The 12,967-nt window shown below is 49.4% G+C and overlaps 1 protein-coding gene across 1 annotated transcript in view; it reads left to right on the plus strand.

Moving 5' to 3' along the window:
* NID2 (nidogen 2) overlaps positions 1-12,967 on the plus strand; it is a 54,186-nt gene that overhangs the window by 11,037 nt on the left and 30,182 nt on the right. The window contains exons 3-4 of the mRNA XM_048852152.2: positions 6,476-6,708; positions 10,009-10,724. Coding sequence (XP_048708109.2) covers positions 6,476-6,708; positions 10,009-10,724 — 949 coding nt within the window. The remainder of the gene's footprint in view (positions 1-6,475; positions 6,709-10,008; positions 10,725-12,967) is intronic.

The following is a 12,967-nucleotide window of genomic DNA, read 5'->3' on the forward strand; positions in this document are numbered from 1 at the left end:
AACCTCCTGGCTTTGCCGAAGTCAGTGACAGAACTCCCATTGATTGCGCTGGTGCCAGGATTTCACCCCAAATTTTCAGGACCTCGAAATGCCCACCTGGTAGCAGCGCACTGTGGTAACAGAGACAGCAGTTTTATGCAGGTCCTGATGATCTTGTACTAGGGGGTCAACTTCTGAGCTAGCAATGTACCGGAGTCCAGAACGTGGCCAGCGATGTGTTTTCTCTGCATTCTCCCAATGTTCTGACGAAGGGTGTTGATGTGAAGCCAGGCCTTGGGGCTCAGTTTGGAGAGAGAGTTTAGGAGATTAGGTGACGGCAGAAGGATAAAAGTCTCCTGGTTGTGAAGGAAAAATCAGATGTTGTGGAGGAGTTTCTTGTGTGCTCAGGAAAAGAAGAGCTGGGGTTAAGAGCCCGGAAGATAAAGTAGAGAAAATGATGGAAGAGCCCCATTGCAGGGGAATAGAACGTCCTGGTAATAACTCACTGGGAGCCTGTGGGGAGGAAGGGAGGGAAGTGGAATTTGTTTAGGATGGCGTTGAAGCATATGAATGTCTCACCCTGGAGCCATGCAAGTGTCACAATGCAGTGCTTGTTATGTGGCTGATCTCCCCTCAGGTGATGGAATTCAGCCCTGGACAGAGGACCAGTACGAGACCTGCTCAGCACTTCTTTTCAGGAGGAAGGATGGGGATAGGGCACTGGACTTGGACTCAGTTCCTGGCTGAGTCACAGAATTCCTGTGTGACCTTGGGCAAGTCATTTAATCTTCCCCGAGCGTCAGTTTCCCATGGGGCTAATAGCACTGCCATAGCTCAGGTGGGGACTGGGGATGAAATCAAATTGTGTTGGTGAAGTTCTCAGATAGATGTGCTGGGTGGCTGCCCAGGGTGAATTTCACCCAAGGACAATGGACCAGGGACCTATTTTAATTTTGGGACGTCCTATGAGCTTCGCTAACTGGAGCCGCTCCTTGATCAGTCTAAAAATTCCTGCTTATAACTAGTTTTTAGACAAGGCCAGTGTAAATCAGCACAGGTCTACTAGCTTCACTGGGGCGATGCCATTTACATGGCCCAGTGTTGGTTACAAGGTACATCTCCTCCAAGGAGACCTGTGATATACTGAGTCACCTTCTGAGGAATTAGCAGCTTCCTTCCAGTGCATTGGGCCTTGTCTCCACACACAAGTTGCACCAAGCCACTAGTGTTGGGACAGTTATGCCGGTATAAATGTGTTTATACTGGGATATCATACAGTGACTGGGAAGAGGAATAAGCTACACTGGTAGAAGGCACCTTTATACTGATATAATTATGTCCACATGTAGGGTTGTACCAGTAAAACTATGTTGGGGAAAAAATTCACATTGATAACAGTACAAAACCTGTGTGTAGACAAGGGCTACAGCCACGTCTACACTACAACCTTCTGCAGGTGTAGCTGTGTCAGTCGGGGTGCAAAGAGGTGTGATCCCTGACCGACTGAGCCGTGCCAGCACAATGTAGATATAGCCGCAAACCTGCCCTTTTACCAGTGTAGTTGTTTTACGACACTCATACGAACTGCGGCTTTGCTAGCATAGCTGCGTCCACACTGGGAGTATAGTATGCTGGTCAAGCACTTCTAGTGTAGATGTAACGCCGACAGGCCCTGGTCATCAGCGGGTGGGATTGAACCTGGGACCTCTGGAGCTTAGTGCATGAGCCAAAAGCCTTGTGGCACTTCTCTAAGGCTGTAGAGCAGACTCATTAACCTCCACGTGGTCTCAGTACCACTAGGTGGGGCAGAACACCACACCCAGGAGGTGTGTGGGTTACACAGACATAGCCTAAGTAGTCGTAAACTGACAGTCTCAGGATTTTGGAACAGATTCTGATCTCCTCTGATCCAGTTGTGTATTTGGAGTAGCTCCACTGAAGTCAATAGCGTTGCATGGACAACGCGGGAGTTAATGGTTGCCCTCTACTCACCCCTGGTGAGGCCACCGCTGGAGTTCCGCATCCAGTTTTGGACAACACGCTTGAAGAAAGACTGCAAACAAATTGGAGAGAGTCCAGCGGAGAGCAGCAGAAAGGAGAGGAGGTTAACAGAACCTGACCTCTGCGGAAAGGTTGAAAGAACTGGGCATGTTTATCTAGAGAAGAGAAGGCTGAGGGGGGAAACGATCTCAGCCCTCAAATATGTCCAAGGTTGTTATAAAGAGGACGGTGATCGGTTGTTCTCCATGACAAGGACAAGAAGTGGCTTAATCTGCAGCCAGGAAGATTGAGGTTAGATGTTTGGAAAGGCTTACTGACGCTAAGGGTAGCTAAGCACAGGAAGAGGCTACCTAGGGAGGTTGTGGAATCTCCATCCATAGAGGATTTTAAGGTCAGGTTGGACAAAGTCCTGTCAGGGCTGGTCTAGGTCAGCGTTTCTCAAATGTGGCCGCATGCAGCCACCAAGGGGCTTTTCTTGACGCCACAATCTCCTGGGCTGTGATGGGTGGGGAAGAGGGAAAGTAGAGGCCACTCCTTGTTGCTGCTGGATGTACTGCCTTGGTGTTGGTGGCTGTTGCTGGGGCTGTCAGCAGGGGTTGGGTCTGGGGACATCTGGGACACAAAACTGGAGGAGCAGGCAGCCAGTGAATTCCCCACCATCCCAGAGGTGGTGAAGCTCAGGCTTTGGGCATTAGCCCTGGGGAGGCGGCAGGCTCTGGCCACGGGGGTCCAGGTTCCAGCCCTGGGCTCCGGCCACAGAGCTTCGGGCTCTGTCCCCGGGCCCCATTCCCCAGCCGTGGGGCTTTGGGATCTGACCACAGGGCTTCGTGCTCCAACCTCCCCTGGCCACCCACCCACCCTCACTGCCTCCCCTGACCCTTACCCAGGGTTGAATTTGTCCCCAGGCTTGCCTGGGCTGAGTAAGTCTGCTGTGAAAAGTGATACTTGTATGTTTGTTAATATCACTTTTCACAGCAGTCTTACTAGCTAGCAATAAACAAACTACAATGATTTGGACGTGTCTATGTGCATATTTGTTTGTTTTTCCTAAAGCTAATGAAGTATTGTAGGAAAAAGTGTGAGAGTGGCCACCAGCAAGAATTGATGGCCGCAATCTGAAGCCACCAAAAATTTTGTCTTGAGAACCCCTGGACTAGGTATATTTAACTCTGCCTCATCATGTGGTGCTGGCCCCCTTTTGAGATCCCTTCCAGCCCTACATTTCTATGATTCTATGACTAGAGAGATAGAAACTAGAGATAGGGACTCCAGGTATAAGTGAGAACAGAATCTAGCCTCACGTTGTTAATAATGTGTCTTCCTGTAGCCGGAGGATGCTCAAAAACACTTCACAGGGGCATTTCCTGGCTCACAGTGGCAAATTCAGGTGTCTCTCTTGCCCCTGTCTCAGTTGGACAGAAGCTTGAGGCATCACCACTTGGTGGGGGTGAGCTAGGGTGCTGTGTTCGTCATCGCTAATTCCTACACAGCCCCCTGTTTATGTAACAAGGGACGCTGACAGTCTTGGGAGGGTTGTTTATGTCTGAACATCAGATCAGCGTGAAAGGCAGGTGAGTAATGGGAGGAAGAGCTTTGGAAACCATAGTCCCCACACAGTCTGGTGAATGATCTCTGTTCCTGACCGCAGCCCTGTTCTCCTGCCCTTGTTTGGTCCTCTGCTGTCCTGACCAGAGGTTGCCATCTGGGTTGTCTTGCTCCCTAGGGACTGTGACTGGGGCCAGCAAAATTTGTTTCACATGTAACATGTCTGGAGACTGAGGACTAATCTATGGACAGATGGTGAGTCTCGTGGTCTGACTGGCTGGTGGGCAGTACTGTAGAAGTTTATGCCTGGATTTCCAAACAGTGGAAACTCCTTATGATGGGATCATTGTGGTGTGAACTGATCATTCTCTCCTTGTTTGAAGTGGACCATTTGCACCAATTCCACAAAAAATCTCATTAAGCCAAATTTAAACCACATCCTGTTGAGCCAATGAGCCATCTCTCTCTCATACAAAATAACGAATGCTGAATGTGGTATGGTTTTGGTTCTTCCTGAGCCGCTATTGATCTCTGGCTGCTTTCCTGTGTGAGCTGAGGCAAGAATTCAATGTTAGCATTCAGTCAAACACAAATCACATGAAAAGTGGCAGGCACACACTGCATTTGTTCCTCTGTACAGTGCTGGGGTTGGTAACAGCAGTTCTATTAGCACATTCCAGACTCAATTTTTTTGCATGGCGTTCCCTATGATATGCTAGGAGGTCTCTCTTCAGGGTTAAAGCCCCAGATTGCACATTTCTTGTAGTTCCAGCTAATATTCTGGGCCCTCATTCTCTTCTCTTGAATGCCAGCGCGCTCTCTCTCTGTCTCTGTGTGTTGGAGACAATTTCCCCCCTTTCCTGTTTTAAACACCCAGAACAGATCACACTTACGGATCATTTTGTAACACATGTAAGATTGTGACACTAAATTATTTTCCTAGATTCAAAAGGCGATGATTGTAATAATTCGCTCCTCAATGAAAGAGACATGGGGGTTTGTAATAATTCTAATGCTGGTCATACATGGGGAAGGGGGAAAGAGACACACTGCTATTGACACATTTTTCTGGTTAAGCACGTTGAGTGGGATTTTCCAAGGGAATGAGATTCCCAGTTCCCAGAGAATTTCAGAGAGGCATAACTCTCCTGTGAAATCCTAGTCTGTCATAAACATACAGCTAAGGGTAGCATAAAATCCCTCCTTTACCTGTAAAGGGTTAAGAACCTCAGATAACCTGGTTGGCAGCTGACCAAAAGGACCAATAAGGGGAGAAGATACTTTCAAATCTGTGGGGGAAGGTTTTTGTTTTGTGTTTCTTTGTGTTCTCTCCGGGTCAGCGAGGAATCAGGGCAGGGAAAATACAGCTCCTAAAGCCATACCTGAACTAAACATCTAAGATTACAAATGGCAAGTAATAGGAAGGAAATGTGTTAGATTATCTTTTGTTTTAACTTGTGAATTTTCCCTAGGCTAAGAGGGAGGTTTATTCCTGTTTTTTTTTTGGTAACTTTAAAGTTTTGCCTAGAGGGGCATCCTCTGTGTTTTGAATCTGATTACCCTGTAAAATTACCTTCCATCCTGATTTTACAGAGGTGCTTCTTTTACTTTTTCTTTATAATAAAGTTCTGCTTTTAAGAACCTGATTGGGGTTTGTAGTGTCCTATAAACCCAAGGGTCTGGTCTGTGCTCACCTTGTTTACTCTCAAGCCTCCCCAGGAAAGGGGTTGAAGGGCTTTGGGGGATATTTTTTTTGAGGAAACAGGAACTCCAAGTGGTCCTTTTCCTAAAGCTTTGTCTAACTCACTTGGTGGTGGCAGCGATACCGTTCCAAGGACAAGGAAGAATTTGTGCCTTGGGGAAGTTTTTAACCTAAGCTGGTTAAAATAAGCTTAGGGGGTCTTTCATGCAGGTCTCCACATCTGTACCCTAGAGTTCAGAGTGGGGAGGCAACCCTAACATAGCCGTTGTCCCTACCTCTCAAGTTTTCATCACAGGAGATGTTATCCAGTCTGGTCCCAAAGTCCCAAGCCCCTTTGAAGCACCCTTATTTTTAATTGCTGTAAACCAGTGGTTCCCAAACTGGGGTTTGTGAACCCCTGGTGGTTCGTGAAATGTTACAGGGGGTTCTCAGGGGAAAAAATTCCCTAATGGTGCACAGAGCTGTCGCTTGGGACCCCGGGCAGCACGGGGCCAGCAGCACGGAGCCCCTGGACTTCCAAGAACTAAGCAGATCAAAGCAAGCGTATCTGTCACATTGAGGAGATTTAAACTTCAAGACTCCTTATAAGAAATGGAAAGGGAGGTAGATATTTTTTGCTGTTTTTAAAATTAAACAGGCAGCTAGTCTTGTTTTCTAAAATTATTATGAAGAACAAGTTTAAGCTTTGTTGTAACGTGCATCGTTTGCCTGGACTGCTCAAGACCTGACTGCGTGTGTAGGAGGAACTCTTTGAGTTGGCTTCTTAAATACTGTCATGCTTTCTCACATCGGATACTCCTTGACGAACCATAGGAGCCTTGTCTTATAACAGGCTTATTCAAAGTGATGTAGGCTACGAAAGTGAGATCTTGGAAGAGTGTTGCCATTTTCATAATGTGATAAAAATACTGTAATGATAAATAAGAATTAATAATAGTGTGTAATAAGCATGTCATAAAAACAAATTTTATATTTCCAAGATCACTGCTTTTATCATTTATACTCAGGTAAAGGAGAAAATCCCTGGAAATATTCATTTTTAGGAGGGGGTTTGCGAGACTTGGCATTTTAGTGAAAGGGGTACACAGGTTGTTAAAATTTGGGAACCACTGCTGTAAACTAATTGCATCAAAACCAAAGTCCCATGTAGCTGAGGTCAGTTTGTGTCCCTCATTCCAGGGCTTTCTCTCACGCATCCAGGCCTTTAACAAGTCTCCCATACGTTTGTGATGATGCTTTCTTCTGCAGCTGAATACCTTCCAGGCAGTCTTAGCCTATGATGACTCCGACACCTACGCCCTTTTCCTTTATCCCGATGACGGCCTTCAGTTCTTTGGGACTCGGCCTAAGGAGTCTTACAACGTCCAACTGGAGCTGCCAGCCAGAGTGGGTTTCAGCAGAGGCGAAACGGATTACGTAAAGAGAGAAGGGCCGTATTACACTGTCACCAGCAGCGAGCAATCTGTGAAAAATCTCTACCAGTAAGTAGCGCGATGGGAGCACGTTGAACGGCGTGTCTGTATAACGCGGCTCTTTCATCAGTTAAAACCCCAGGCTGCTGAAATGCTGGATCTGTCAGAACTAAAAGCAGAGGCTGCCTCAGGGAAAACATCCCCTTTGGAAACAGTCTTCTGCTTTGGGATCCTGTTACGCAGAAATGCATACTGATCATGTTGCCTTGATTGCTGGTTTCCTACTGTTTACTTACCCCTGTTATTGCACTTAGGTAATGACTAGCTCAGAGGTCCCCCTATGGGGGTCTAGAAGAACATTCGGGGGGCATGTCTGGGGCCCAGGCCAGCCCCCTTGCGGGGCAGGGAGGGAGCAAGCGCCACCCAGTTCTGCTCCTGGCCCCGACTCCGGCTGCTGGTCCTGGCTGCCTGCCCCACAATTGGGGTCCCAACTGTCGGCCTTGGCCCTGGCCGAAGCGCTGCCCCCGCCCCAGCTGCGGCCCCAGCCTTGACACCCTTACCCCTCCTCCCGGAGCCGTGACCCCGCTCCTGGCCCTGTGGGGGAGGGTGCGGACAGGGCTTTGGGGGTCGTGAGCTAAAAAGTTTGGGGACCACTGGACTAGCTGAATCAGTGTTATTTACTCCTTCTCATAACACAAGAACTAGGGGGTCACCAAATGAAATTAATAGGCAGCAGGTTTAAAACAAAAGGACGTATTTCTTCGTAAAACGCACAGTCAACCTGTGGAACTCCTTGCTAGAGAAGGCCAAGACTATAACAGGGGTTCAAAAAAGACCTAGACAAGTTCCTGGAGGATAGGTCCATCAATGGCGATTGGGCAGGGATGGTGTCCCTAGTCTCTGTTTGCCAGAAGCTGGAACTGGGCAACAGGGGATGGATCACTTGATGAGCTGGCTGGCTTGGAGGTCATAATAGGTGCTATTAAGACATAGAAAATATGGAAACAAGCAGGCTGGATGGGTTGTGTATTGACATTGGTCAAGCCCATATGTTGGGTGAAGCCCCGGCTCCACGGAAGTCAATGAGAGGTTTGCCGTTGACTTCAGCAGCTCCAGAATTTCACCTGTTCTTGCCAATGCTCCTCGGTGCTTTTGATGAGGTAGAACATAGTCCAAGTTTTGTGGAACAGGCTATTGTTATAGCAACATGCTCGCTGTTTTCAGGTGTGTCAAAGGTGGTTATAAAGAGGAGGGTGATCAGCAGTGGTCCCTCTAATTTTTCCCACCCATATGCAGAATGAATTTTGTTATGTGCATCAATATTTCTGACACATCACCTCCATAGTGGTGCACATAACAACATCCATGTGGCTGGGATGGGGCTGGGGCTCAGGGCTGGGGAAGAGGGTTGGAGTGCAGGGGTGTGAAGGCTCTGGCTGGGGGTGCAGGCTCTGGCATGGGCCCAGGGATGAGGGGCTCAGGGCTGGGGCAGAGGATTGGGCGCTGGGGGGGTTGCGGGCTCTGGAGTGGGACCAGGAATGAGGGGTTTGGGGTGCAGGAGGGTGATCAGGCTACGGTGGGGAGAGAGGGCTCTTCTTCTCCCCCTCCCACCCCCCCGCACTCTCCCTGCCACAGCAGCTCTGGAGCTGGGGCTAAAGGATAGGGGTCCCTCCAGGCATGGTAGGGGCAGCCCACCCCAGCAGCTCCAGGCTGGGGGAGGGCCGCCCCTGCCATGCCTGGGTCTGGGCCAGGCCACTCCGGGCTCGGGCTGGGCCGCGCCACACCTCCCTGGCTGCGTCTGGGCCCGATCTGGCCATGCCGCCCCAGCCGCAGCAGGTCCGGGCCGCAGGCTAAGTTGGGGTTGGAAGAGGGGTGCCCCGTAGCAGCAGATCTGGCCGGGTTCCCTGAGTGCCTGAGCGGCACTAAATAGGTGGCTGCATGGCCACACGGCTTACAGGGAACTTAGGTGATCAGTTGTTCTCCATGTCCACCAAGGGTAGGACAAGAAGTGATCAGTTTATGTTGCAGCCAGGGAGACTGAAGTTAGATATTAGGAAAAAACTTTCTAACTCTAAGGATAGTTAAGCACTAGAATAGGTTACCAAGGCCGGTTGTGGAAACCCCGTCATTGGAGGTTTTGAAGAACAGGTTAGACAAGTACCTGTCAGGGCTTGTTGAGGTGTACTTACTTCTGCATCAGCACACAGGATGGACTAGATGACCTCTGGAGCTCCCTTTTAGCCCTAGGTGTCTAGGAGTGTATGAATTCTGAGAAAGTTAGAGCCGGAGACATCAGAATCGGTTGCTGTGGAAGCGATTGTGATGTCACCAACCCGTTACAGACTTCAGTAGGGCTGAAACTCGCCCACGTACAGAGAGGCAGAACACCGGTGAAGCCGTCAAAGCTGGGCTTATATGATCCTGAAGTGTCCTATAGGCCTTGTATTGGCCTTCTGCACAGAGGGGGGATTTCATCCAAACAATGGGAGCCGTTGAGTTTGTGAAATGGCAGCCGTTCTGTACATTAACACTGTTCTCAAGGACCAGCTGTTCTGCACACAGCTGACCTCAGCCGTAAAGAACAAGGGAAGAAAAAGGGAAAAAAAATACAGAAAATGTGACATAAAAGCACAACTGTTTCTAAAGAAACGTTTTTTCCCACAAGGCACTAGTGCCTTTTAAGGCCGGGTGCAGCTCAAATCGCAGGCTGGTTAGAGCTGATCAAATTGAATTAAAAAACAGCTGTGAAAACATATGGAATGGGATTTTATAAGAAATAAACTTTTGATTTTTCCTCCTGACCTAATAAAATAGTGACCCTCTCCTGTGCCAGAAAGATCATTGCCGAAATTTTCAAATGGGACGAGTGATTCCAAATTAAGGGGGGCCAATTTGAGGCCCCTTAAGGGAGGCAGTGTAGTGGAGAGAATACTGCACTCAGGAGACCTGGCTTGGCCATTGGCTTGTTGGGTGACCTTGGGCAAGTCACTGCCCTGCTTTGTGCCTCAGTTTCCCCATCTGTAAAATGGAGATAATGATGCTGGTCCTCCTTTGTAAAGCACTTGGAGATCTACCGATGACAGGGGCTAGGTATTATTAAAGGGGTCTGTTTATTGAGAGGGTGAGTAGTTAGCACTTTCTGAAAATCAGGCCCCTTTAAGGTGTTTCAGGTGTTTGCCCCCCCAAATTACTCGCCATTTCTGACCGTTTTGACCCATAGCTCCAGTTGTACAGTCTTTTCTCAGGCAGATCTCCCATGGAGCACAGTGGGAGATTTTGTCTGAGCAGGAGTTGCTGGATGGGACGCTCTGTGATTTGTAAGCAGCTGTAAATAGCAGTGGCATGTAACTGTTTGTAATTTGTCTCTAGAACAAGCAACTCAGGGATTCCTGGCGTATGGGCCTTCCACATTGGCAGCACCTCCCCGCTGGACAATGTCATGCCAGCTCGAGTTGGTGAAAAGCCTTCTGAGGGGCATTCCCAGCAAACTCCGGAGAGCACGCTCAGCGGTGCCACCTTGGAGCAGAACATCCTGGACGCTGACTACCCCGATGAGAACATAGACTATGCCGAGCCCTTTTACGATGAGAACGAAGAAGACGACATTGAGTACCCGACCGAGCTGGTGCCTGATGTTTACACGAGACTTGATGTTTTGTACAGCGAGCCAAGACACTCCGGTGCCAGGCTGGATTCGGAGCTGGAATCCACATTGCCGTATCCGGTGTCCAGCCGTCGCCCGGCCTATCCTGAAGTGCCCGGGATGAAGGAAGGCCCATCCCAGCTGCCTCCTGCGTTGGAAGATGAAGTGGAGTCCTCCCAAGAAACCGGAATCAAAAACCCATCCTCACTAGAGACCGAGGACAGCCTGCTGGAGCTAACGACCCAGGGGCTGCCAGCAAACCCTGAACAGGACAATTCCCAGCCCTACCCAGACATTGGAACTGTACCGTCCGAGACGGACATCTTTTCAGTCTACCCACAGGGGGAGGTCATGCTTCAGGGCTACCCAGAGAACTCCCCTCCCTTTAATCGTGGGAGGCAGGTAGTTGGTGTGGACGAAGACGGCAGCTTTAACCGGGAGGGTAAGTGATGTGAATCCAAAGTGTCTGTAACTGATTTCCAGCTGTTGGGTTTCTTTGTAGCTAACAACGTTTTCACCAAAAAGACCTGTTTGTTGATCAGGAAATGAGTGAAATTAAGATCCACCGAGCCAGAACCTTCCCTAGCGTAAACTGGCATCGACTGCATTGAAGCCAGCTGGACTTAGGAGTTGACTTCCACTGAAGTCCGGGGCGCGACGCCGATTCACACCAGCTCAGGATGTGGCCCATCGTGAGCGATTTAACTTGGCGATGTCCCGCAGAACTTTGAATATCATATCCACTGAGCAGTAAATGACCTTCACCCCAGCAGTGTGAACTGAAAGCAGAGTTATACAAGGCCAGATTCTGATACCCTTACCTAGAGCGGGAATTCAGCTACATCAAAGGGAAGGGAGATTTAGCTTAAGGTTCGGAGTGTGGAAGTACAGATAATACAGTGGCAGGAGCATTGTTATTTTGGGCATTGTTGGGAGGGGGTCACTGTATAACCCTACACTGGCTTTGGGTGAGAGAGATTTCTCCACCGCAGGGAACTAACTGCCGAGATAACACATTTGACAAATGCTTCTAATATTTAGAAATCTTATTTTTTAACTTCCTGTAACAAGGGTATGAGGGGCTGCCCCGGCTCCCAAAAGGCAGGGGAGCTACGTGAACTCTTAGGGGGATTGGATGATCCAGAACAGAGCGAACTCCAAGCTTACTCCAAGCTTCATACTCCACAAGGACCAGGTGGAGGTGACGAGATTGTCTGAGAGTTTTTTGGAGACTTTTTAAGGACATGGTAATGGGGCCAGATCCCTTGGCCCTACACCGGGGATGGGGGGGGCAGGAATGTGGGAGAAGGTAATGAGTCCCCAACAGCGGAACCGTCTCGGTGGGAGGTAGCGTCTTTGTGTGAGAAGCTTGCATTGGCTGGCTCATTGTGCTTGTCTGTCCCTATGACAGCTGGCACAAGCCGGAGGGAGCTCTGCCAGATGTCCTCCTGAGTGAGCTGACAGGGAAGGAGAGTAAGGAGTTGTTGTTATTGATGTGCAGAGAGAGCGGGTTTGGGGATTCCAGCCCTTCTGAAGGATGAGGCATGATGATTAACAGCTGCCAGATAAAGGACGTAGCCTGGCTGTTGGGTGAGAATTACAAGCTGCATGAGAAAAAGTTGGCCAGGAAGGTGAAAAGCAAGAAATTCCAGAAATTGAACCTTTCAGCCATTGCAACGACGGGCAGTTGAGAACTGGCCCTTACCAAGGCAAATGCTCGAGAGCACCAAGGCCGGCTGTAGTTGTGTGTGAAGTTTGACGTACGCTGGGCCAAACTCGTCCCAGGTGTGATTGCACTGAACTCAAGGACCTCGGCTCTTTTACGGTGATGCCCACGAAGGCTGCAGCTTTGTAAGCCACTTCGCTCTAGTGAATCGTGGCATACGAAATGGGGTCACGGTCTGCCCTGGGCCCGTGCAATGGTGATCGTGTCTCTCAGTATCTAGGAGGGATGCAGGCTGGAGTTTTCACTTGGGGCTAAGGAGTTAGGTGCTAAAATCCCATTGATCTTCAGTTGCGGTTGGGTGCCTAACTCCCTAAGCCCCTTCGAACCTCCCAGCCTACATGAATTTTACAACTGTCCTTTCCTACAGTACAGGGCGGTAATTAAGAACATCTCCCCATGTACACCCTTGAGAATGGCCAGTGGAGGTGTTGGGTTTCATCATTCACATAGTCACCCATCCCACCCCAGTCTGTGGCAGGGGGGAATTCACCCCTGCGGATGGGGACACTGGCTGGCTGCAGACCCCATGATGGAATAGAGTTTGCAGGTTTCCTGTACCTCTGCAATTCTCCTTGGGAAGGATTTTTCCATTACTACATGCCTGGCACCTGGGTGGAACTGGGGAATGGTGGAAACCACTGGCTGTCTCTAGGGCATTTATAAGGCACCTATTGTCTTGTTCACCAGTGGAACACCTATCGTGTTTTCAGTTGTAGCGGGTGTTTGCAGGCCCCGATCCTTCAGTCCTGCTGCAGGCTAAACTCCCTTTGGGGTCAGCGAGAGCTTTGTCTGTGCAGAATCCCACCCACCTTGAAGGGACAGCTGACTGTCCAACTCCAAACAACGACCGCGAGATGGCAGATGTTGTCAGGTTTCCTTTAAGATCTGAAGGTTTTGTCCTTCTTTGTACAGCTTTGCTAGTAGACTGCTGTGCAACTGGCGATGTGCTAAGGCATGGT

Source organism: Caretta caretta, chromosome 6, assembly GCF_965140235.1.
Source record: "Caretta caretta isolate rCarCar2 chromosome 6, rCarCar1.hap1, whole genome shotgun sequence".
NCBI lineage: Eukaryota > Metazoa > Chordata > Testudines > Cheloniidae > Caretta > Caretta caretta.